At 41.2% G+C, this 27,405-nt stretch overlaps 1 protein-coding gene across 9 annotated transcripts in view; it reads right to left on the bottom strand.

The window, feature by feature from the left end:
• Nucleotides 1-27,405, bottom strand: part of LOC143218390 (neurotrimin) — a 378,119-nt gene that overhangs the window by 176,454 nt on the left and 174,260 nt on the right. For 7 of the 9 annotated variants that reach the window (XM_076443537.1, XM_076443536.1, XM_076443533.1 and 4 more), the window contains one exon: nucleotides 3,847-3,939. The exons of the other annotated variants lie outside the window; for them this stretch is intronic. In XM_076443537.1, coding sequence (XP_076299652.1) covers nucleotides 3,847-3,939 — 93 coding nt within the window. The remainder of the gene's footprint in view (nucleotides 1-3,846; nucleotides 3,940-27,405) is intronic. 9 annotated transcript variants of the gene reach the window in all.

Below are 27,405 nucleotides of genomic sequence, written 5' to 3' on the forward strand. Positions count from 1 at the left end.
TATGAACCCCCACCCTCTCGTTCTACGGTCCGCGCGGCGCCGTGCGGAATTGGTCATATCGTAGGATTTCTCGCGCAGCAATGCCGTTGATTAGTCGGTCGCGGTTTTCCGGTGGAACGTGGAAATAGAAAAGAACGAAAGAAAGATGTTCTTCAAGGGTGTACGTGAGCGTCAGCGCAGCAACGGGGAAAATGGACGGCGAATAATGGTGCGCTGTGCACACGGTTGCGGCCGCGACTGCCACGAGAACCATCCCGACTCCTTCTTCCCCTCGGGAAAAGACCGAGAGAATTGAAGGAGGGCGAGTCGATCTTCGCGGATAGCTATGATTGACATCCGTTCTTGTTGCAAGCCACGGCGGCGCTCCGCCATCCAATTCGTAACGATTACAGACGGGCTCCAGACGTTTTGAATCGGCTTCAGTGGTAGTTGAAATGAAGTTGCGCTCCCATTCAGATAAACGACATTTCAAAATTCTCCGGGAATCCCGATTCTGCCGTCACTCCTTAAGGATTCGCGTACTATCGCGCCATACAGCCGCTCGCGTAATTGTTCAGGCACCTTCGAAACCAGGGACCAAAAATAACAGCTATTCTAGGATTTTCTACGATAGAAAATCATTCATAAACAGTTGATTAGTATTTGGGAAATTGTTGAAAACGTGATTGATATTTCCAGATATAATGTTTATACTGTAGAAATATTAATTAAGTTGATTTCATCTCTTAATTACTTCTGTACAATGCTCAAGGTTTATCAGAGCCTGATAGACTTACAGAATAAATAGAACGTAATAATTTTAAGATTAGCTTAGTTTTCTTCGCGGAAAAAACGTCGAAAAAATCGGTTTCTATTTTTTTCTTTTTTTAACAACGGCGCACCAAACCAAAAAATCTGAAAAAAAATTCACGAACAATACTTATAACAATATACCGCTATTGTAAAAATATATAATAAATGTTGTCACTCTAGAACTTCCATGTGAAATCTGCATTTTTTTCGAGGTTTTTGATGTTTCACAAGCAGGATTTTCATTTTAAAAATCTGAAGCCAATTGCAAGGTATGTATTTGGGTTCTTGACATGTGTCAGATTTTTCTCGGAATTTCTAAACGTCATTAACTAGGGAAAATAGGCCAAAAACCGATTTTTCGATTTTACCCCATAACTACCCTCCAGATCGAGATACAGGGTTGAAATTTTGCACAGTATGAATGGCACATCGTCGATAAAATTCGGTTCAAGGGCATTTTTGACTATCTTATCCGGCTATTTTAAGATAATCTACAAAATTATTAAAAGATATCAATTTTTATACTTTTTGGGGTCGAAAAAAAATTGGATTCTCCTCGATAACTGTTATCGATGAAGAAAATCTGTTTCGATCGCTCATAACTAGACTGCGGATCTTTATGAAAAATAAAAAATGTTTGCATTGATTGCAAGACACAGGAGCCAAATAACATTCCAAATTTCATTCTTCTCTTAATTATCTTTATCAGGTCAAACTAATACACTGGCCTTAAATCTATAAATCGGGAAAATTCATCAGACCGATTGTTCCTTCAACCCTTAATAATTCTGGTTCAATAATGAAAAGTTCAATAATTAAAAGCATTGATGAGATGAACATGAATAGGTGAAATATATATAAAACAGCTGCTAGAATTCAGAATTGAAATATTTTCAACTTACTGAAATTATTAACGGACAAAAGAAATTTCCATTTGGCTCTTGAAGAATCCAATACAAGTTACAATGGATACGGAACATTTCTATTTTATTATTTTGTTCATTACATTAAAATATTCCGAGAAATGAAACAGCAGTCACGGACGAATTTATTTTAACTTATTAAAACTAAAATGAAAGTTCCCGCGGAAGTAGTAAAGCTTCCTTTTCAATTTAAAGAAACGACGGGAATAAAATGGCGGAATTTCGATGTGCGAGCGCGCACAGTGGAGTCGCTACGACTCGAAATCGATGTAATTACAATACATTGAATATTCGACTAATTACCAGCGCCGGGAAAATGGGCGGATAAGAGCGGTTGCATTGAAGGAAGCGTTCGACGGGAATAGGATGTGCATCGGAGTGATATATTTCCGTTTAACTGCGAGCACTCTGCCCTCGGCTCAGTTCCGGCACATTTAGCCCGATTTTGCTACAATTATTGATCGGCGTGTGCCATGAAAATGTTTACGACGGAATATTGAAATGAACGGTGCCTTTCATACTTCATCGAATACATCGTGATGCGCCCGGAATTTCGATACGGCGATAGAACTCGGTGATACGATAACAGTCTGCGACGGGGAGAACGTGTAACGGATATTTTAAATAAATTCTGCGGAACGAACGCGAAAGTCACTGGTGAAAGATTGATTTTCCAAATGCGCTTCCCGTCGCGTCGCGAGCGCATGAGAACTCCAGGTTTTTTGCTATCGAGCGCGCTCACATATTAAATGACGTTTTTATTCCGACCCTGTCGCAATATTCTACAAGGGTGATTCGGAAAAGTAGTTGGAGTCCTTGGAAGTCGTATGGTTTCAAGAGAAGCACCCGATATATCGATTAGTTTTCGTCTAGTTTGCTTTTTCTATCGAGATATCAATGTCTCCTCGAATTTGTTTCTTTATCGTTACGGGTAAATCTTAATCTTGCAGTTGAAAAAACAATTGAACCCTGATTAAAAGGACTCACGATGTGCTCCATTGCAATTCGAAACACGTTCCTCAGTATTCCTTACATTTTCTCAATTGCAGTTTAAAAATAAAATTGATTTGAAAGTGAACTCAGAGATCTAAATGAAAATTGGAAATGAGATATTCAGGATTAGCTTTGTAACAGAAATAAAAAACGTTTCCTGATTGAAACTGGCCCTGACGGTACGATAATAATCAATTGATTAGCGGCAGAGCAGTGGGGTAGAGCAGCAGCGGCGTTAACGATAAACAATTTTCATTTTATCATCTCTTGGCATTGATAATAACCAGGACAAACTGTATATCCGGTGATACCAATGAATGGTTATTGGATAGCGTGGCGGTAAAAATTTAGTATCGAGCATCGTTTCCAGGCTCGTGTCTCCGGGGGATTAATTAAATATGGTTATCCTGAGGATGCGACGGGACGGTAAAGTCTCGCTTCCGCCGGATGATACTGTGCCGAAGAAGGACGAAGTTGCCGGTGGACAAGAACTGGCGTGAGGGAAGTTACTTTACAATGGTGCTGGTGTACGGGATGCCACGTGAAACGGTCCGTTTCATTGCCCCCTGGCTATATAGCGGGTGCGGTCGTTAACGCAATGTGAAAACACGGCCGTTTCCTAGTTTATTTCGGCTTTTACCGGAAATAACAACAGCAACAGCAATAATGCCAGCGCTACACTGGAGTCTACACGCAAGCGTGCGCGCCTGTGTGTGATTTTCAACATCCGCAGTGAGGGCAACAACGGTGGATCAAGCTTTCTATCACGTTAATCTCTCGAGATTTCGCGGTTCTTGCCACTGATTTCGGCTGGATTATGGTCACCGCTAAACGATCGGTTCTCCATTATAGACGGGAGTAACAGCAATCTTCCATTTCGAGGTGCGGCGTTACATACCAATGGACAGTCTAAATTTGTTAACCTCTTTACAGCGGAATTTAGTTACACAAGTAAGTAAACGCTAACGTTTTGACCTCTTCCGTAAAAAAAAGAGGACAACTGTGATCCCCTAAATTCCCCTAGTGTGGCGATCAGCACCCTCCTGACCAAATACGGAGATTAGGAAAGGGGGGTTCGCTCTTTTTTCCAAAAAATCCTGTCACCCACACCCGAGTTTAATAAAACTAGACGACTCACTGTTCTTGTAACTCTCTGACATCGAAGCATACTGCGTCCCATGATGGTGGCCGGATATCTGGCTCAATATTTCCAGATTCCTCGATTGCCGTCCTGCAAAAAGGCAAACGGAGAATAGGAACATTAATGGTCGAGCAACGAGAAGTCGAAACGGTGAATTAGGTGAATCCGCGGTTAAAAGAATGCCGTTCCCTTTATCTGAACGGGAATATTTCCAGCTGAATCGCCGCGGATGATTCGAATGAATCTTTATTTCGGTAAAGAGCCTCTAATGAAGCCGACCGACATTTCGGACGTCGCGTCGGGGGATGAATATTTCGTTGGTTTGCTAGTCGCAGCCGTTTCAGTCCTGCCGCTAATGAAGCCACCGAAGCGATGTTAAATATCAATCAATCATCACCGCAAATCACCGTGGATTAAAATCGCGGCTCTTAATCATCGTTCCTCCCTGTCCGGATATCGGTTCTTTACTTCTCCTACGGTTCTAGTCTCATTGCATTCCAGTCTGATCTTATTTCCCCGGGAATTTCGTTGGGGAACGGCTTGTCAAAACAGCTACGCTTATTGGGAGCAATTACCCGCGCTCTTTTGTCAAGTATTCCCGACAGTGAAATGGTAATTTAAAGTTGGAAATCATGACCTACTGTTGGCGAGTTCACCGATGTTCCGCCCCCATGACAACTGTGGAAAGTAATTTTCATAACTTGGACGGACTGTAGGTCTTTCCCGGGCAAAAAGTACAAGAAAGTACGAGTAGCAGATGGAAATGTTGCATGGTTCGGTAACGACTAACTTCTTGCGATTTTATTTGACTTTTTTTCCCCCGCCGGGTATATAGATACCGCAATACGCTCGAGAAAGTGCAATTGAACTTTCGCAGACACGGCTGTGCCCTCACCCGTATTTCCAGCAAAGCATATTTTGATTTTTCGAAGGCGAATCGACTTAATGCAATGCCATACGAAAGTTGACAGAGACTCGTCCCCAACAGAATATTCTACTTATTCCAACAGAATATTCTTCGGAGCACTAAATACACTGAACAGAAAAATTTTGCCAATCAAATCTATCCTCCGGAAGGTTTACGATGTCGGTGAAACTTTGTAACCAGACTGCGAACTTTTGTGCATTTATGGAGAAATTGACTGGGTGAAATGTAATACAGTAACCAATTAGATAAATTGAAGGATATTGTAACAAAGTAGTTAAGGGATGAAATCAATTTTTTTACTTCGTTGCTGCTTCCCACGATCAAAGCAGAACATTTTTATTTTGCACAAAGAACCGCAATCTGTTTATGTCTAACTTAAATATACACGAGATATATGTTTCATTTTTAATATAAGTATAAGGGGTGGCACCCTGAGGCGGCCGAAATGACATCGAAGTTTGCGAATTTTTTTCTCGGAAAGTATGAATGTGACAATTTTTCTATTACGATATATGGTTAGGGCATACATTGAAGGTTATTCTGTAAAAATTTCACAAAAAAATATTTAAAAATGGCCGAGTCATCCGTTTTCTTGCATAGCTCCGCAGGTCAAAACACGTGCAGACGGTGTCACGGATTCTGCGATGCCTAGGGTTATCCGAAATTAAAAAACTCATGATTTTCTTGTTCCTAGATAAATTATCTATCGTGTAGCATAGGATTTTTATTTGATACGATATCCCAATTGTTTCTAACAGTCGTATAAATATTGATTTTTTCGGTAAAAATTGAATTTTCATTTTCATTTTCCTCGCATTTGTACAAAAATGGTTTTTTTTCTTAAAATTCCTATGCTATACGATAGATACTTTATCTAGGAACAAGAAAATCAAGAGTTTTTTAATTTCCGATAACCCTGGGCATCGCAATCGTTTTGACAGAGGAGCCATGCAAGAAAACGGATAACTCGGCCATTTTTTAATATTTTTTTGTGAAATTTTTACAGAATAACCTTCGATGTACGCTTTAACCATATATCATAATAGAAAAATTGTCGCGTTCATACTTTTGGAGAAAAAAATTCGTAAAGGTGGCATAACCCCTTAAGGGTAGAAAAATGTCATGTAATATTTTAGGGGTGGGAATTGCAAGCAACCCTTCGAGTGACCACTTGCAAAAAATTCAAGAACAATGTTCTGTTACCTATCTAATATACAGAAAAGTTTCAAAGTGATCGGATTGGTGGAACATAATAATAATAATAATAATAATAATTTTCTTTTAATGGAATACTATATTTTTTTCTCGAGAACAATAATTGCAGGTACTGAGACATATCCAAAAAAAGGTGGTATATGATATCGTTCTGGGTTGATTAAAAATCTGAATTAAGAAATCATGTAAGTTTTTAGGGGCGGGGGGGAATTGCAAGCAACTCTTCCAGTGACCACTTCTGAAAAATTCAAGAACAATGTTCTAGAAAAAATTCATAAGCTTTGATGTCTTTTCGGCCGCCTCAGGGTGGCGTAACCCCATAAATAAAAAATTTAGAAATCGTGATCTTCACTTCTCCTCCAACACTTTGACCAATTTTTGAATAACTTGTTTAACTAGTGAAGTAATCCTCCCAACTGGATGTACAACGGTGTATTCCTGCTTTCGTCGGCGATTGTATACATGCATATATTGATTTTCTGAAAAATGGTTTAACCGGTTCAGTTTTGCCGCCGACTGTATATACGAGAATTACGAGAACGTGCGCAGCAGAATAGAATGAAAACAAAGTGAGTGAATAGCTAGCCCACAGTCGCTTTAATATTACGCTCAAGCTTGAAATATTTACATTAATAAGGAAAACCGGTCGTGATTCGTCGGAGACGACGTTTCGCATTTAGAATCCAGCAGGAAGCGAAAAATCAACGGAACTGGAAGCTAGTTAATCTGACACTTTAAGAAACTGAAATATCTCGCCTGATTTAAAGTGCAATAACTGTCTGAACTTACATATTCTGCTTTGTACGAAATTAACTGAATAACGGTGCAGTCGCTGTTGTTAAGTTCGCGCGGGAGTTACGAAACTTGGCATTCGCGAGTTATTAAACGTGGATGGGGCGAGTTAAAAGTGAAACTGTTTCGTCAAAAGCAGTCGCGCGTCATTCGTATTAATGAAACGTTCGTTAGAGGCTCTCAGCTTCGTCAGAATATATGTTATTGTATATCTGATGGACATTTATGTGCATCATTTCGTTGGCGAAGTACATAGTATGAAATTTTGATGATTCTTTCAATTATATCAAAGTTCAAAGGTTAAAACGCTGGCGACGTGTCAGTGACTTCAGTCACCGTGTAAGCTACTTCTGGGGCTTTAATATAAACTTCGAAGTGGCACCCGTTTCCCCCTCGGAAATTTTAGAACGTTGAACTCGTATTTTCCGTCCGGCTCGGATTTAAAGAGCAATTTCTGCTTCACGAAGTTACATTTAAATCAATAAGAACAAGATTATGAGTCCCCGATGGAAAAACTTTCCGCTTAATCACTTCCATTTACGTGTCGGCAATTAGCAGACTTCGCGATCTCGCGTGATCATTTATCTCCGACGCGTTAATTCATAATTATTCAACCTTCGTCGGCGAAAATAAAACGACCCCTCGAATTCATTTGGTTCTAAGATGTACGTACATAACTTTTTACCTAATTTCCTAGTTGATATTATTCTCGGCTGCTCCTTACTTCACCGGACTCAAAATTTGTGCCTTTCTCCTACGAATTTATGATGTATTTGGTATGTGATCCAATAGATTTGTTCTCGGAGCGGATGCAGATCGAAGTTTCGATCCTCTAGGATCAATGGTTCAGGAGTTATGGTTGCTTAAATTTCGGCATTTTCGACAGCGCCCTTACCTGTCAAAAACACTGCAGATTCTCAACTTTAAGCAAGCATAACTCCTAAACCATTGGTCCTAGAGGATCGAAACTTCAAATGCTACTACTACGGGTACAAAATCTACTGGATTACATACCAAATACATCATAATTCTAATTTTGGGCCCGGTGCTCTTTGAAAATACAGTACAAACAGAATAATTATTACGGATCTTGTATTCGGGTTAATCAAGCGGTCGAGCGTGACTTGATTCGCCGATTAATGATTAAACCTGCCCAGGGCCTCGCAGCCCCATTAATGCCTAATAGTTGAAGGGCGATGGACCTTGTCACACACACGCACGCACACACAAGGTCACAGCTAATCTAACAGATACCTGCACAATCTTTTCATAAATATTTCCGTACTGCGTAGGCTGAAAATTCACGTAAAATGTGAACCCTTGCACAACTTCTCTTGCATATGAAACAAATGGGGATCTCAAAGATTGTATTAGTTAAATGAATTAGACATGTTCTAATTTGGACGATGTGTCACTTGTGCAGTCAGAAATGGTACAATCGATTATAATTGGACAGCAGATATTTTTGGCAAAAATGACTAGATGAAATGCAAAACTGTGAGACCATTCGGAGAAACTAAAAATGTTACTGTATTATTTCCAGCTCGTTAAAATTATTGGAGAAAGAATTGCATGAGAGTTTAAAAAAAAGATCCACAGTCCAGTTATAACTGAATCTCTGGACAAGTTTGAATGAACTCACTGATATTTGTTTAATTATTTACAGAATTAACCAATCCATTGTCGGCCAATTTGGTAAATATTGTTTTAAGCCCTGTTTTATACGTGACACATTATTTAAATGAATCTTCTTTAATGAAGAAAATCAAGAAACTTCTATTTCGAGAAAAGTGACTGAACGTTCAACGTGACTGACATAAAGCGATCTCGAGGATCGCAGGAGGATTAAGACAAGAACCTAGGATAACCCACAGACAAAGGATTCGATTCTCCGAAAGGCGAGGATTCCGTCAGAGAAAAAAAGGTAGCAGGGGATTACTCGCGGGCGGCAACTCATAAATAACATATCGCAATACCGGTGCCCGACAGGAACCGAAATAACACGGTAGTCGAGAGATCCACGGTTAGATAATACCCTAAACACCGAGCAATAAGTCGTAAAGTAAATTTCTCGGTGTTGAATAGATTGTACGGTCCGTATAAGCCAGGTAATTCTGGTGGCGCGATGTATGCGTCCCGGAGCCGATGAAAAGCCGAAAGCTGTTTCCCGATTGCGTATAACATCAGTCACAGTCGAGATTGCTCCATTAATCGCCGCCTGGTCGGCCGTGATATTATCGTTTCATGATGAGACCATGTCCTAAATAAACGCGAGCTTGACGAGACTGCTCGTTCACGGCGGAGGCGACGCGTCGACGAGCGGCGAGGTTTGTGCAGGATCCTCCTTAATTTTCAACTTTCCATTTTCTCCCCGGTATTATCCGCGAAAATTCTTGGTAGGAAAATGACTAATTTACCATTGGAATCTATTTTACCATTAGAATCTAACTTATTGGGTTGGCAAGAAAGTAATTTCGGTATTTCAAGGTGAAATAAAACCGAATTTCTTTGTTCAAACGATGAACTTGAATCAATAAAATATTTTCTTATTTATCCTTTATTGCAAAAGATCATCGAAAAAAGGGGAAATGTTATTCAGTGAAGTTCACTGCTCAAATAAAAAAATTGGGATCCATTTAACCTTAAAATGCCGAAATTACTTTCTTGCCAAGCCAATAGATAAAAATCTCACAAGGAAATGACCCCATGTGTCCGACTTCGATTTTGATAATTTCTTGTGAGACGATGGTATATGGATCCCTAATGATGTCAGCAAAATATTAGGTGTAGTTGCTCAATAGTTTCAAAGATATGAACAAATGAAGTTCGTACCTTGTTGATGTACCATGATTAGCCGTGTAACCAGGTTGCGTGAAAGTTCATTTGTTCATATCTTTGAAACTATTGAGTAACTACACCTAATATTTTGCAGACATCATTAGGGATCCATGTACCATCGTCTCACAAAAGATCATCAAAATCGAAGCCGGACACTTGTAGTTTTTCAGACTCTATCAATGCCAGGAATCGTCAGAACTAGACTGTGGATCTTTATGCAAAATAAAAACTTTCTTCGTCAATTTACACAAGGTGCAGGAGAATCATATAAAAATATATCCCTCCGACCTAACTTGTCTGGATGACCTGCAGAAAAGAGGGTTCACAGTATCCGAAGATCAACGAATTTTTCCTGCAATATTTCTGCTTGAGAGATTCGTGACGTTGGAAGCAGCGATTAATCCATTATCACGATCGTCTGGAGCAGGCCTGGGCAGCTCGTGAGCAATCAGTTGGCTAGGCTTGATCTAAAGGCTTTCCATGACCCATTATTCCTTAAAAGCATTAACCCTTTGGGGACGACGACGGCTTGTCAGCTTGCCTCTGCATGGTCGACGTTACATGATGTTCCAGATGTTACAATATTATCCCTGGCTATCCTCGAGTTCTAGAAAGTGGACGACAATGCACGGAAATGACTTTTACTGTATTGTAAGAAGATTACCAATTTCATATTCAGAAGATTTAGAAAATATTAAGCAATGGAGATATTGTAGAAATGTTTAATCTTCGAGTTAAAATTCCTCCTAGTACGAAGGGTTAAAGTTTAGAGGTCACACTTAAGCGAGACCCCGTGCATCTAGTAAAATTACAGCGACGTGATCGTAGAATACAGCATCGGACGTTATCGTGTGCAGAGATTTTATTGGGGTCATGAGAAAGCCCGGGTACAGCGGTTAAGGGTGAAGAAACGAACACATTCAATCTTCTTGCGGAGAAGGACAGTCGTTGGAGCGCGGGTACGCCCGCATTTTCCGCGGCGGTATTTTTCCGTAGCATCGTTGCGGACAATGGTGGATGCGCAACGAAAAGTTACGCCGTCCAGCGGAGCACGTCGCTGACAATGGTGACTTAATGGGGTCAGGATCGATCTCCATCTCGGCGGGGAACGCAAATTTCGCCGGTCGAAACAGCCGCGGAGATTCAAGAAATTCGAAACGGAACGCGAAACAATGGAGTCCGGGTGTACACGGGGCGCAGAGCATGGCGCACAGACGCGCGCGCGAGCGCCCCCGTTGCAGGGCCGTATTTTTGAAGGCGCTTTTGTGCTCTTCGCTTTCAAATTTCCAGCTACGCTTGAACTTGGATAACTGGATTCTATTGGTCGCCGCGAGCCGTGCCAGCATTCACCGTTCCCCGAGCCAGCACCTCCTCGCCCCGACCCAACAACGCCCGCGTCATACTCTTAAGAAAGCTTTCATTGTTGAAATTCTAGCGCGCGAACTATATTTCCTCTTCTTTCCCAGTCGGTTCTCGGGTTATACCTGCCCCACGCTCTGCTACACACTTCTAAGCTTTCGATTTTCTCAGAAATTGCATTTAACCGTTACGTCGATAATCAACATTTTCTACGATTTTCAATCATTCTGTGGTGTACAATATTCTTATGCCTCGCAAGTAAACTGATCGGTGGTCATCGACGAACATAAAAATCTATAATGATATTGCTGATCGACTATAAATATATTAAAAAAGTAAAAATATATTAGATAACAAACGAATGAAAGGCTGTGCTTCCGTTTACGTCCGTTGTCAGAATTGGATGAAATTTTGGGAACAGGTTCCCTTTTGACTAAAATGATGATCGTCAGAAGGATTTTTCGCGACTCGAAAAAATTTTTTACCATTTCAATGTCGGTCCCTCTACCTTACCGACACAAACAATCGTACCTTTCATGTACTTCTATAGCGTGGTAGTCAACGTTAACGAGAGTTTCGTGCGAATTACAGTGGATAGCTGGTAATTGATATTAACAAGATGGAAATGAGAGAGGAAATAAATTAGGAGTTAATGTATTGTATTCGATTAGTGGAAATGGTTTGTCTAGCGTTCATCGGTCCCAACGTTGGTCGACACCAATCACTGGAATACTTGTACAAAACTTTCGAAAAATGATCAGTGGCCACTTGCGTTCGATTGTCAATTTATAGCAGAGTGAAACTCCAATTAATCAAGTCTCCATAAGTGACGCATTCGAATTGGATCGTTTTAGAACGTATTTTCTATTGCGTAACCGATTCGCCATTATTGTTCATCGAAGTCGGTGATCCGAATATGATCGAATCCTGGGAGCATAAGTAGATTACCTACGCGTCACGTGATCACTCAGCTCAATTCGCACAATATGCTAAATTCGTAAATCGCGCATATGGGAATGCTGGATGCGATGATAATCATTTGAATTCGATAAAATAGTACTCGTAGTAGAGGAACTAATTCTAATTAATTAAGTAGCACTATTGATAGTAGATACTTTGCGAGGCGCATATGCTAGTCTCACAATACTACGTGTAATTAACGAAATGAATTTATGATGACAAATTAAATCAATTGGATTGAAATAATAAATATTATTTTTACGGATAAAATGCTCTATACAGTAACGTCTCTATCGACGCAAAAGCCTCGGGGGTATCCTTCCTTGCGCCCGAAACGTTCATCGTCAATTTGAACCACTAAATACAGTTGAAATTATATCGTGTTTGGTCTCTTTTTAATCAGAAAAATGCCACGAATGTATTGATGAAAGTTTCATAAAAAAATAAATACTAATAAAAGAGATTAAATATTGGTGTTACATTGTGAGGACGCACGGGCCTTTGAACTGTGCCGACGACTCTCCGCGTCGCATTAGTAGTGGTTCACATCGACATACCCGAGCCGAGGTCAGACTACTACAATGAAGGGGATATTTTCGTCGATAGAGACATTACTGTATTTTAGTTTTCCAAATTTTAAATTCATTAGTGCCCCATTTCTGTCGCTCCTCCAGCTAATGAAGTTCTTCCATAATAAAATGGATCAACTGAATTTATCAGAAAAATGTTCCTTCCGTCAATTAGCGACAATCGTTAACCAGTTCTCGATAAGGAAATATAATTAATACCCGCACGAGTCGAATATGCAAAAGAATATTAATTATCGGGTGGGTATATTTCCGATGGAGTTCAAGTAATTATTAATGAGCTAACGTATAAATGTCGATCGGTGCAAACAAGGTTCAATCAACGCACAGCTATACGGTGTAATCCCCATCAACAATGTCCACCTTGAATATTCACGTATTTTATGACAATATGAAGAAATGACATACAGTCGGTGTAAAAAGTATTCGTACGCATCAAAATAACGAATTACTTTTTCAAAATTGGACCCAACAGCTTGAGTTTCTTTTCAGACGTTCGAAGGATTAGTTTACTAGCTAATGTGTAAATAATTTTATTTTTTAATTGTTATTGGTCGCAATTGCTAGTAGACTAACCCTTCTAACCCGTCTGAAAAAAAAACTTAAGCTGCTGAGTCCAATTTTGAAAAATTTATTCGTTTTTAAAAGGTGTACGGGAATAATTTGTACACGAAAATGTTCAAGGTGGTGACAATTATTCGGCCACTCTGTACAGGGACGAGCATTCGACTTGGCCGATATAAAATATCGTTGAACAACTACGCGGTAATTTGTGCGGAACAGCTTTAATAGCGATTTAACAAGATGCTATCAATTTTTCGACTGTGTCATCGGTCGTTCGGGCGCGGGAACACCTTCCTCCATTTTTCTAGAACGTTGATAGATAGACCCCGGCTAGGATCGTTTCCCCAGTACGAATTTGCGAGCAAAGACAAATCGATGGTGGGTCCCACGTGACTCATGGTTTTATAATAAATATTCGCGGCGACAGCCGTCGATACCTAACCTTATATTATTGTGTTCCTTTTTTCACCATGTGAACGACGCTGACCAGCTGTCTCTCCAACTTTATGAAAGCACCGACAGCTAACGTATAGCGACAGCTAAAGAAATAACGCGCCCTACACCCTGACAGTTCAAAATTAGTTACTGTCCACGTCCCACCCTGTTATTTTATTAAAACTGAACGAGAGATGCGACTTTTGAAACGTCTTCATCCCCAAAAACGTCGTAGAAGGGGGAAGAAAATTTATATTTTTTGTATGGCTACGTTTATTTTACAACATGTGCTTGAACGAAGCCTGGATTCTGCTTGCAAAAGAAATTCGACTTTCACATTTAAAAAGCATCTTAAGAAAGAAAAAATGGGGCCCCAGATTTTCTCGAAACTTTACATACTGGTAGATTTCGTTCTGTTTATGAAAATATAGCATTATAGATCATCGATAATTGTTGAGATATTTACAATTGAAATTTAAAGCATTCTAAAGCAGTATGATAGAACGAAGGGATTTTATTCGAAAAGCTATTGCCCAGAATATCAAAGGCACGTTAATATTAATTAAAACAAATACCGTGATAAAGAAAAGCTAATGCAGCTGGCTGCTGAAGAAAGTTTGATGGAGGAGACTTTAATTACAAAACAAGAAGTACATTATACACGTGAGAAATATTGCCGAAGTGATTCATCAATTTTCGGTCTCTTTCATGTGCAAAGTATTTCATCTACAGGGTGTACTAGAAATCGCGATAGAGAGATTCTGTGGTTGGGAACAGATTAAAAAGGATAAAGTGACTCGTGTTCGAAGCACGGAGTGTCTTTAGTCATTGGGAAAAATCGGTTGAAGAACGGTAGAACGCCACGGCATCTGATTGATACAAACGTAACGGATTTCAGTACAAACGGTTCCGTTTCTGTACACTATACAACGTCAGATCGTGATTACAATCAGGATTGTCGTACATACTCCCGGTATTACCTATCAGTTCCATCGAACGGCCAACACGACTCGATGCAGTATCGATGTATGCACCGGTACGCGCTGCATTGAAATACACTGTGTGCTCGATTGATTCTGGAATCGATTTTTCCAGATATGATGCTTCGGTCGACAGAATGCTGTTTTATCATCTCGAATTATATCGAGCTCTGCAGTGTCACCAATTCACCAGTTGTGCATCACGATTTACAAAATTCAGGCTATACTTTATTGATATTTTGAAGCTTTTATTTGCCTACGGTCGACTATTGTCTAAAATACGAGATTAAGACACAGTGAATCCAAAAAGTGGGTAAACTTTACTTTACCGGACTCGAAATTGGTACCTTTCTCCTACGAATTATGATGTATTTGGTAGGTAATCGAGTAGATTTGTACCCGGCGGGGATGCAGATCGAAGTTTCGATCCTCTAGGATCGAACTAATCTGGATCGGACTAATATCGACAATTTCGCATATACATGTCAGTACTTTAAATGAAAAATCTGCAGCGAAAAAGCAAGCGGAAATTTTCTGAAAATACCCTATGTACGAGGCTGTAGTTTCATAATTAATGAAATGGGCAGAATGTAATAATTTCCGCGGGGCGGTAACAAAAATAAATCTGGGGAACAAAGGCGGAAGAAGGAAGGGAGAGGAAAATACTGCGGCAGTTAACATGATTCCGGCTTAATTGCTGCGCGTTCCCCGATATTAATCCGCGCGGCGTAATCAGAATCGCAACTTGCTTAAGATAATTTCGCAACATTGTTTATTCACTTTGTCTCGCTGAATGGCTCACAACCACATGTAAATTCCCAGGGGATTGAAGGTCTCTGGCCGGTGCTGTGAAGTTGTACGAGGAAGCTACGACGTCTAATACTGCTTTATACGCCCAGAGGAGTATTTCGACCAAGTTGCTTCGTTCCAGTCTGTCGCGACTTTTCCGATAGGCTGACTCTTTAACTAATTCAGTCGCAGAAAGCGAGATAAATTTCATCGGTGAATTAAAAATAAATTGCGTAGAACATCAAACAAGATACTCGACAACTTGGAATAATTGTTATCACTGGATTGTGGATTTCCAAGAAAAATCAAAATCGTTTCCATTCATTTTAAGATACAGCAGGTACGTGGACATTTATTTCTTTTTCAAAATTTTATGGAGTTGGAATCTCAATACAACACTGTCAATTATTTTCTACTTCAAATTATCATTCCTATTGTTACGATTTATTGCAGAAAATCAATTCCTGGGCACTTTCTTCAAGTACAAGTGTCCCTGATTATGTGTAGAAAGGGTTTGTCTAAATTCGTACAATTTTTAAAAATCAGAGAAATTCAAGGGAAGTACCATTTTCAGCATCAATTTGTAAAAATTCTTTAGACAAGAAATTCATTTTGATTTATTGTACCTGCCACCATTTGCAATTGCTGCCAAGAATCTCAGTTGCATAATGATCCGCAGTATACTATATCCTGAATTCGTTTCGACCACTTTACGAGCTGGTTCCGTGCATTATAAAGGGAAGCCACGTCTTTGTTAACGCAAACGGTCAAGTCATCGCGCTATCAGTCAAAGCCGGTAGAAAATGGGGAGAAGATTGCGGCGTATCGATTTTTTATTTATCACAGAAGATAAAACACTCGGCGACGTTGCGTGACCGACTAAATTTGCTACGGCGAAGACGTACGAACACGAAAGGATAATGCTCCTCCTTTTTTTACTTGCACAATATTCTTTGTTCGATAGTTTCTTATAACAACGAGGAATCTCCGCCCGACCGTCATTTTTCGACAAAAAGTTTTTGGTACTGTCCAGTGAAAGAGTGTAAACTAGCGGGACGGGAACGGGGCAAGAAGGGCATTGCGGACGCTCCGCCAGATCCCAATTTTTCGACTCACGCGTAGCTCCCACTTAATACTTATTTACTCCTTACACCTTATCCAAAAATAAAAACAACTTAAAAATAATAGATTTTAAGGCTTAAAATTGAGGTAGGTATCAATTTCAAGAAGAAAAAAAAAAATGTCGGAAGCGGGTCTCGAACCAGCAACCTACCGATTACTAGTAGAAACTCGAATGGATAAGATGGTCACAAATAAATACTTATTTACTCCTTACACCTTATCCAAAAATAAAAACAACTTACAAATAATAGATTTTAAGGCTTAAAATTGAGGTAGGTATCAATTTCAAGAAGAAAAAAAAATGTCGGAAGCAGGTCTCGAACCAGCAACCTACCGATTACTAGTAGAAACTCGAATGGATAAGATGGTCACAAATAAATACTTATTTACTCCTTACACCTTATCCAAAAATAAAAACAACTTACAAATAATAGATTTTAAGGCTTCAAATTGAGGTAGGTATCAATTTCAAGAAGAAAAAAAAAATGTCGGAAGCGGGTCTCGAACCAGCAACCTACCGATTACTAGTAGAAACTCGAATGGATAACATGGTCACAAATAAATACTTATTTACTCCTTACACCTTATCCAAAAATAAAAACAACTTACAAATAATAGATTTTAAGGCTTAAAATTGAGGTAGGTATCAATTTCAGGAAGAAAAAAAAATGTCGGAAGCGGGTCTCGAACCAGCAACCTACCGATTACTAGTAGAAACTCGAATGGATAAGATGGTCACAAATAAATACTTATTTACTCCTTACACCTTATCCAAAAATAAAAACAACTTACAAATAATAGATTTTAAGGCTTCAAATTGAGGTAGGTATCAATTTCAAGAAGAAAAAAAAATGTCGGAAGCAGGTCTCGAACCAGCAACCTACCGATTACTAGTAGAAACTCGAATGGATAAGATGGTCACAAATAAATACTTATTTACTCCTTACACCTTATCCAAAAATAAAAACAACTTACAAATAATAGATTTTAAGGCTTCAAATTGAGGTAGGTATCAATTTCAAGAAGAAAAAAAAAATGTCGGAAGCGGGTCTCGAACCAGCAACCTACCGATTACTAGTAGAAACTCGAATGGATAAGATGGTCACAAATAAATACTTATTTACTCCTTACACCTTATCCAAAAATAAAAACAACTTACAAATAATAGATTTTAAGGCTTAAAATTGAGGTAGGTATCAATTTCAGGAAGAAAAAAAAAATGTCGGAAGCGGGTCTCGAACCAGCAACCTACCGATTACTAGTAGAAACTCGAATGGATAAGATGGTCACAAATAAATACTTATTTACTCCTTACACCTTATCCAAAAATAAAAACAACTTACAAATAATAGATTTTAAGGCTTAAAATTGAGGTAGGTATCAATTTCAGGAAGAAAAAAAAAATGTCGGAAGCGGGTCTCGAACCAGCAACCTACCGATTACTAGTAGAAACTCGAATGGATAAGATGGTCACAAATAAATACTTATTTACTCCTTACACCTTATCCAAAAATAAAAACAACTTACAAATAATAGATTTTAAGGCTTAAAATTGAGGTAGGTATCAATTTCAGGAAGAAAAAAAATATGTCGGAAGCGGGTCTCGAACCAGCAACCTACCGATTACTAGTAGAAACTCGGATGGATAATATGGTCACAAATAAATACTTATTTACTCCTTACACCTTATCCAAAAATAAAAACAACTTACAAATAATAGATTTTAAGGCTTCAAGTTGAGGTAGGTATCAATTTCAAGAAGAAAAAAAAAATGTCGGAAGCGGGTCTCGAACCAGCAACCTACCGATTACTAGTAGAAACTCGAATGGATAAGATGGGTAAAAGTGGCCTTGAGCCGAATTATATCGACGATGGGTCATTCGATAGGGCATCAAGAAGAAATTAACTGAGTAAAATTTCAACCCTGTATCTCGATCCGGAGGGTAGTTATGGGGTAAAATAGAAAAACCAGTTTTTAGCCTATTTTTCCTATTTAATGATGTTTAGAATTCTGAGAAAAATCTGACACATGTCAAGGACCCAAATACATATTCTGCAATTTGTTTCAGATTTTTAAATTGAAAATCCTGCTTGTAAAAAATGAAAAACCTCAAAAAAATCGAAAAAATGCAGATTTCACATGGAAGTTCTACAGTGACAACATTTATATTTTTACAGTGCCAATATATTGTTATAGTTATTGTTCATGAATTTTATCAGTTTTTGTGGTTTGGCGCGTCGTAGTTAAAAAAAAAAAATAAAAACCGATGTTCGACAAAGGCGAGGAGAGAGTTAATATTGAGAATATTATTAAATTACTCAGTTTGCTCGTACTCGCAGAAAGAAAATTGTACTCGCGAAGAAAGCTCGGGCGCGAGGAAAGATGCTGAACGATATTTACCAATTTTTGCTGTGTTGCATGTATTCCTCGTAGAAACGGGAGGAGTAGTTTCTTGGAGAAATAACACCGAAATACAAGGGATAACTACACCTTTAGTCCCGCGCGCGCCACGAGCAAATTAGGAAGGGAGGAAATGCCAGGCGGAAGATTTCTAAAGAGATCCGGATTACTGGATTTCTACGAGAGAACGGAGAAGAAAATAAGGGGCCGCAAAAACTAGTTTCAGACCGTCAAGACACAAACGAAGTCGAAGGGAATGGTGTTTAGACATTTCATTGAAGCCGAGAGAAATCGATTCGTATGCTGAAATCTTTTCTTCTTTTTGCGAAAAATAAAATTAGCTCGCGAGCTACATTCGACTTTGAATCGTAGAACTTTGCCTGGCAGCATGAGTTTCCTTAATGTTGCGCGCACAACTTGACTCTTTCAGCTCGAAGCTGTTTTAACTGAGTATGCTGGAAATCATTTTCGAAAATTCAGTAATCTATTAATACACAGACTGGCTTAGCTAGGGACACATTGCGGCACCTGGGAGCTGCCTTTTGAGTAGTATAATCATTTGCCTGACAAGCACCGTTACAGCGCGTCAAGGGAAAATCTAAATATTATCGTCTTTAAACAAACTGAACGTGAGTGGTTACGTTTACAAATTAATAATACGGCATGTATGCTTCTGAGGGAAATTCTGCATTGTAAAAATAATTGTACCTTATTGTACGGATTTGACAAAAATTGTGTCCCACGCTTTGTCGTATTATTTAATATTAGTATTGGGTAAACTTTACTTTACCGGACTCAAAATTAGTACCTTTCCGGGCGCGGATGTAGATCGAAGTTTCGATCCTCTAGAATCAATGGTTCAGGAGCTATGGTCGTTTAAAGTTGAGCATTTTTCACAGATTACCTGTCAAAAACACTGCAGATTGCTCAACTTTAAGCAAGCATAACTCGTGAACCATTGATCCTACAGAATCGAAACTTCGATCTAACATGTTTAATGAATAGATTCTGATCTTGTATGATCATTGTGTCATTGAGACATGCTTCCATATCACAGAAATAATTGACAGGCTGTCCAAAGTATGTTTAACAAATCGATTTCGAATATACGTTCCCGGAAAATTGGCTTGTTCGTCTCCGTTTACAGGGGGATATTCCCTTAAGCTGGAAATGTGCTCGCGCACCGGGGGCGTCAGCATTGAAACATTCAGCGTGCGGGTGTCGAAAGAACGGGAATCGGGGTTCGATTTTCAATATTGTAGGCATCGAAAAAAAAAAAAGCCGAGCGTACACTATACCGAAACAGATTATTAAGTGGGACAACGGCGCGGCCACAATTTCACGCAGCCATTGGCCGGTGTCGGCGGCTCCTGGCTCGCGAATTTTACGTTCGGCCCGGAGTTCTCGCTTTAAATTTAATTAATACCGGCGTTCGAATAACAGTGGATAAATCAAAATCGCGAGCCGGGCCGTGGGGCGGAGATACATGGGACGCGAGGGGCTGCCGGCTCGAGAATATTACGGGAACTTGCGAGAGAGCATAAATTTAATTTTGCACTCCGCCGTGTTAATCCTCGCTCTCTTTATACAGCCGTGAGCCTTCTTAGCCTGGACGCCGACGTAAGCCGGCCGAAGAAGGACCGTGCGAATAAAGGGGCCAGTCCTCGGTTGCCGCGGACAAGTTGAAAAACTGGGCAAAATTAGATCCGAGACCGGTGCGGTATCCTCGTTCGCCGCGGCAAGGAACTGGCAATTGCACACCGAATTAACTGGCGGCCTCGTAAAAGTGCGAAAACGGTTATACCTTGCCCTAACCTGCTCCCCCTCCCCCCTTCTGTATTTACCAGCATCGCCATTCCCCGGCGTCGACCTACCACTATCGTCGCTCGAATACCAGCAGCTTCCGCTCTTTTCCTCAAAAACTTTCCATCCCCACCATTCCCTCCTCTCACCCATCCTTTCTCTTTCTTCTTCTTTTTTTTTTTTACTCCGCGAACTAAATAAAATATGGATCAAAGTAACGGAGTTCTTGGTTCGTCCTAGTTGAGTGCGAGACCTCCAGCCTGCAGCGAGGATAAGTTTGCAACTTTAGAATGAAGAGACAGCCCCTTGCGGTGAGTTTAGCTGCCTTGTATCGAGGCGAGGTACATACCGATACGAACAAGAGCCAGCCAGCCAGTGGTAGTAACCTGTCCGTGTAGAAATCCCGTCGATATAATGTAACGAGCTTTCTCTACACGATACACGCGAGTATGTGCGCAGTTACTGCCTCGCGACACTTTCTACTCTCCCGGCGCATCAGTTCAACGGGGATTTTGGTGTAGACTTACTGAAACTAATGCGGATTTTTTACAAGATAGGATTTAATATTCACTTGCACGTATTTTGTTTTGGTATGATGGGTATTGGCTGCTCTTTGCTTTACCGGACTATAAATTTGTGTCTTTCTCCTACGAATTATGATGTATTTGGTATTTAGTCCAGTAGATATGTACCCGGCGCGGATGCAGATCGAAGTTTCGATCCTCTAGGATCTATAGTTGCGGAGATATGGTCGCTTAAAGTTGAGCATTTTTGACATGTTACCTGTCAAGAAACTGGAAATATGCTCAACTTTAAACGATCATATCTTCTCCACTATTGCTCCTAGAGGATTGAAACTTCGATCTGCAGGTTCTTCGGGTACAAATCTACTGGATTACATACCAAATACATCATAATTCGTAGTAGAAAGGTACTAATTTTGAGTCCGGTACAGAAAAGTTTACCCTGAGTATATTTATGATGTTAACGATATGACCTAAATCTGTTGTTTCTAATAACCATAACTATGTCAACATTCTGGAAAGTCTATGACAAAGTATAATTACAGTATACTTAACAAAACATAAATGTATGTTAGAATGATATCCCCAATTTATGAAGATCATTGCGAGCTGAAGTACTGAATGTTTATCTGACGTCCGTCTGTTTCTCCGAAAATCCAGTGGTGATAACAGGTTAAACTGGCCGGACTATGTAGAATTTTAATAGTGACTGGTTCGGCGTTCATGCAGTTAAACCGTTACTGGAACGCCACTGGCAGGGCAAACCTATCGAGAACTCTCTTTAGCGGGCCGGGGATGGATGGGAAACTTGGTCGGCGGTGATCATGAATGATTTCGCGGACGAGATGATTCGGCGAGCTCGGTGGAGGGGAACGAGAAACGCAGAGAGATAGAAACATAGAGAGAAAGGGAGAGAAACGTATCGAGGTACCCCGAACACGAGCTGGTAACTTCCGTAAGAACGTTGTTTCGGTCCCGCGGAGACGATAACCAACGGCAAAGGGTTTCATCGAATCAATACCGGATGGAAATCGAACGTGAACCGCACCGGGTATTCCGTGCGTTCGCAGCTCGGGAAACAAATGTCACAGCGCGCGCGCCACGGCAGATTCCGCATATAGCGGGTATAGAAAAAAAATTCTCGGTCTCGCCCCTGCAGTCATTCGTCTGTGTTAAAAAGGGATTCGCTGTCGAGATCGAGACATACATCATACACGTGATCGATGATAACGATTCGAACAGATGGCCGAGGCCAGTTGTTCCACGCGCGCGGATTCAGCGAGAGCGACATTGTTTCGGCCTAAAGATAACGCTTTGTTTTCGCGTGCTGGTTCGCGGGACAATGCGCTCACGCGAAAATCGAATAACGCGCGTAAAACTGCAGATAAGCGGCTGAAAAGACTGCGCGGCTCAAACGCCCGTTCATATTTCACGACCGCCTCTCGCACGCTGACTGCCTCGTATTTTCCATTCCGCCGTGTTCCCAGCCTATTAATTACTGATATAACCGTGGAACAGCCGCTCAGACCCGAGTATCGACCGGAGAAACGTTTAATCGAGTCACACCGACCGAAACAACACGTGATATTTCTCCGGAGCGCGCGGCAATGCCCACCGGATACACTCGTCCCCCAAATTAAAGAAAAGTTATCCGATCTTTGAAGAAACTATGCGAGATAGCGAAAAACTGAATAGAATCAATCTTTTGGCACATTTTGTCAGCTATAATTTTTCATGGAATGGTATTATCGCTAGGACACACGGTTTCCGAGATACAAGCGGAAAACCGAAAAAGGGGACCTTCTACGTGCCTCCCTGCACCCAGCTCACCTCCTAGGAGTAGGGACTTTAAGTATGTTTACCTCCTAACTAGTCGAAACAAAGGCCCAAAGTTAAAAATTGTGTTCCTTCCGTTTCTCTCTACACTCCCCTTATGAGCATTCATTGACTGGACTACAGGGTCCGATCGCGGAACAGTTAGCGAAACAAATGGCGGCGAATCGAGCGTGTTAATAAACTAGGTACACGCTGACTGATTGAACAGCTACCGTCCATTAAGTAGCATCGTGTCGTACAACGGGTCCGGGCGATCCGTTCAGCCCTTCAATCCGGTCGGGCTCGTTTAAAATCGGTGGGTGACAGGCGCGAGGGACGGTACCAGAGGCTGGCCTGGCCGGAATAATTCGGCGTACGGTAATCAACATCGGTTGTACAGCGACAAGGCGTGAAAGATCGCGCCGACCAAAATTCCCGTTCGGGGGCTACAAGTAACAGCTTTTTGATTTATTCGTTCAATCATCGTAATGTACATCGGCGCGGGGAATCAGCGTGTGCGGACCGCTACGCCGCGCCGCGCTGCGCCGCGCCGAGGCGTGCATATCGAGTTATCGCGGGGCTGGGAGCGCTGGACAAGAGCTGGCGTGGAACGTGTCGACGTGGAACTGTGGCCCGGCATTGTGACCGGCGGCACCGGGACCGGCATCCCGGTCCGCATCGGCCGATTGGCGAATCTGCCGTGTAACAAAATGGTAACGGGCCTCTCGGATCAGAGCGGAGCAGAGCGGAGCGGTGTGGCGCGGAGCGGATCAAATGGAGCACTCTTTGACGTCGCGCGACGGTCACTGCGGATGCCCGGTTGTTCCCAATGGTCGTCAACGATCGATACGCGAAACAAAGTGCGCCGGCCGTGCACATTTCTATACGTTCCAATCCGAAGGGCAATTCAATTGCGGCGAACGTCCCATACGGCCATCTGCAATATTCTCCGCGAGCAATCGTCCTCCAGAGACCGTCAATGTATGCACTCGCGCACCTACCAATGACATTTACATTTATATTGACACGGCGCTTCGAATGGGATCTTGAACACTGCCGAACGCTTAAATGCATTTGCGGTACCGGCGTAACGATCAATTTCACATTCTTTTCCCGGTGCTCTCGCGAGCACACACACACACACACACACACCGGCACACCTGTCCCGCGACAACGATTCGATATGCCCGGCCGATTTAGGCTGTGCACCTATCGGCGCATCGGCGCGCGGCGTTATCGCGGTACAAGCAGCCCTGGAATTGCTAAACGGAAAGGAACGACCGCCGTGCACTTTCCCCGGTCCTCCGGATACTAGCAAGGGAAGGACCTCGAGTGTCCGACTTCGCTTTTTGATCATTTCTTGTGAGACGATGGTATATGGATCCCCCAATTATGTATGCAAAATATTACGTGTAGTTACTCAATGGTTTTAAAGATATGAACAATTGAACTTCAGCTGAAACTACAGCTCAGATCATAGTATATCAACGAGGTATGAAACTTTGATTGTTTGTATCTTTAAAACTATTAAGTAAATACACGTGATATTTTGCATACATAATTAGGGATCCATGTAACATCATCTCACAAAGAATTATCAAGATCGAAGTCGGACACTTGGGGTCCTTCTCTTGTGAGATTCCGATGTCTTGTGCATGTTGAATCATGTCTGCGAAACTCGCTGTTCGGTTGTGGTGGGCTCACGGGGGGCAGGTCGCATATTTTAATACCCATATGGCATACCGGTTATTTTTTTTTTCAGTTTTCCCATTTTATCACAATTTACAAAGTACAGTGTTCCCGCGATTGTTGTGAGAACCTCGGGAGGTATCGAGCCTCAGGAAACGAAACGGTACTACGTTTTTTTACGTGTGCCGAACAAATCCGTTCATAAATCATAAACAACATTTATAAATCACTGGTCCTCCGGTATTTATGGACCACTCCTCGAACAGTGAGCATTCGTAACTGATCAAACATTTTTGAATGCTGGTACATATTATCTCGCGAACAAATGAGCGACGTCGGTTCACGAGATACCTTGGCGGACGCGTGGAATGGCGAGAGAGATTAGTCCGCGAGATATATTTCAGCCGCGAACGCGATCGGATTAATGAGGTTTTTATTGTATCCGGGATCTGATACAACTATTAATGGAGTAAACAAATTTCGGCTGTGTTTCCGTTTACGTCCGTTGAATCATCGCCAAAAATCATTGGCAAAAATCGTTTTAGTCAAAAAAGAACTTATTTCCAAAATTTCATCCAATTCTGACAACGGACGTAAACGGAAACTTCGTCCAAATTTCACTATTTGTTTGATCGTCATAGAACAAAGGGGAACGCGATAATATCATACAGGTCGCGAAAAATTAGCGACAGAGATTCGTGGAAATGCAGTTCGGAAGATTACAAAGCAGCGTGAAGCAGCCGCGGTCGGCACAGTTCCGTCATTTGCATTCGAAACGAACCGTACCGTTGAGTAATTAATTGAATCCAATTTTTTCATTGTAATTCCGTCTCACGAATTCGCGGTATTGACGCCGCGCCGCGGCGTATCAGTGGCATCGTGCCCGCCTCATTTCTTTTCGGCGATCCTTTGAAATCTTTAATGCCATGATAAGGTGTACGGCGCGACGCCACAGCCTACGGCTACTGTTTCGAGAAAATTGGATTCTCGTCAGAAACTCGAGGGGCGGGGTGGGGGAAGGGGGAGAATTCGTTCGTCGTAACTAGTTGCAGGGGGGGGACTCGTACGCGATCAAGCCCTCAAACTTGTGCGTAATCGAATTCAACTCACATATTCCTTCGATCTTTTAAACGTCCCCGCAGTAGACTAGCTTGTCTTCGTAATTTCTCCAAACTGACGGCTCATTAAAATGAGGATCGGCTGCCTCGACCGAGTCTTACGCTCCTGGGATACGGTAAGCTCCCCTGAATTCCCGTTGACAAATATGCAACTAATAACTATCCATACTTTAATAGCTCCCCGAGGTTACCGATCGACTTTTAGTGGCAACGGTACGTGTCACCGCGCTGGAACACCGGGATTGCTGTTCCAATCAGAAACGTGACAGGTCCTTTACCGTGTCAGAATTAAAATTTCATCTTGCGACCCTGCCGTTTCATCGTCCCGCCAATTTCCAGAGCGTTTGGTAACGCGGTAACGTTTCTTATTTTTTCATTTTATTCAGTCAGTCGATTAGCCTGTCTCTGTTCGACTTTTGTACTTGAAAAACATGTAAAATATGGAATTTTGTATTCAATTTTTGTTATGGAGTGTGAGGTACTTGTGCAGTTTGTTTCAAGAGCTCATTCAACACCGAATGCAATCTCAAATTTTTCGTCTGACTCATTTTCTTGATCTGAGAAAGTCTTGATCTAAGAAAAATGAACGTCTCCTCCACAAAATACAAATTCTCTGCATCAATTACAAGGTACTGTAGTCATATAAAATAACGTTTCCTTTTTCATTTATTTGAGCCACTCGATTAGCCTGCCTCTGTTCGACTTTTGTACTTGAAATACATGTAAAATATGGAATTTTGTATTCAGTTTCTGTTATGGAGTGTGAGGTACTTGTGCAGTTTGTTTCAAGAGCTCATTCAACACCGAATGCAATCTCAAATTTTTCGTCTGATTCATTTTCTTGATCTAAGAAAAATGAATATCCCCTCCACACAAAATACAAATTCTCTGCATCATTTACAAGGTACTGTGTTCACATAAAAATTTGCTTCTTTCCGCACTAATTTGAATAAGTCGAAAGAGCTTCAATAAAAAAAAAATATTTGAATAAGTCACGTTTGACGTAAAAGCATAAACCCAACATTATAAATGTAATTTCGCCGAATCATTGCACTTTCCAGGTATATTTTGAAGGTCTGCTCGAGGGGTTAAGCATTTCGTGTCGGCGTCTAAAATGTCGATGATATTAAAAGAGCGAGCTTATCTATTTCGCGTACATCCTTGGTTAACGGGGAGACATTTTCATAATTGTTGAAGGAGCCGGGGGCTCTTTGCAATTACTTTCCAATCTCCGCCGCCGCCATTACGCGTTTGTCCATTTTTTTTTACTCTCCTCCGCGTAGAAATGAATCCGCACGGTCGGGCCACGCATTAGGAAATTAAAGTCCGTTCGCGTAACGAAAGTGCAAGCTTAAATACGCAAATTAGACGACATTCCGCGGACCCGATAATGTTTCAATGCCGCAACAAGGCAAGAGTTAGCAGTTCAGGAATCCTCTTGTGCTAAGCAGTAGTTAGTAACCACGTAGTTAGGCGGCAAATCACCCTGGCCTACGCCACTGCTTTTCATCCATCCATTCGCATCGTGTGGTAACAGCCTCTATCTATACAGGCAGATTCCCGAGGATTCTATTCGATGCGTCAACATAATTCTGCATTCTGCTTTCAACCGGTCAGACAGATTAATTGAAGGACAC

This window comes from Lasioglossum baleicum, chromosome 19, assembly GCF_051020765.1.
Source record: "Lasioglossum baleicum chromosome 19, iyLasBale1, whole genome shotgun sequence".
NCBI lineage: Eukaryota > Metazoa > Arthropoda > Insecta > Hymenoptera > Halictidae > Lasioglossum > Lasioglossum baleicum.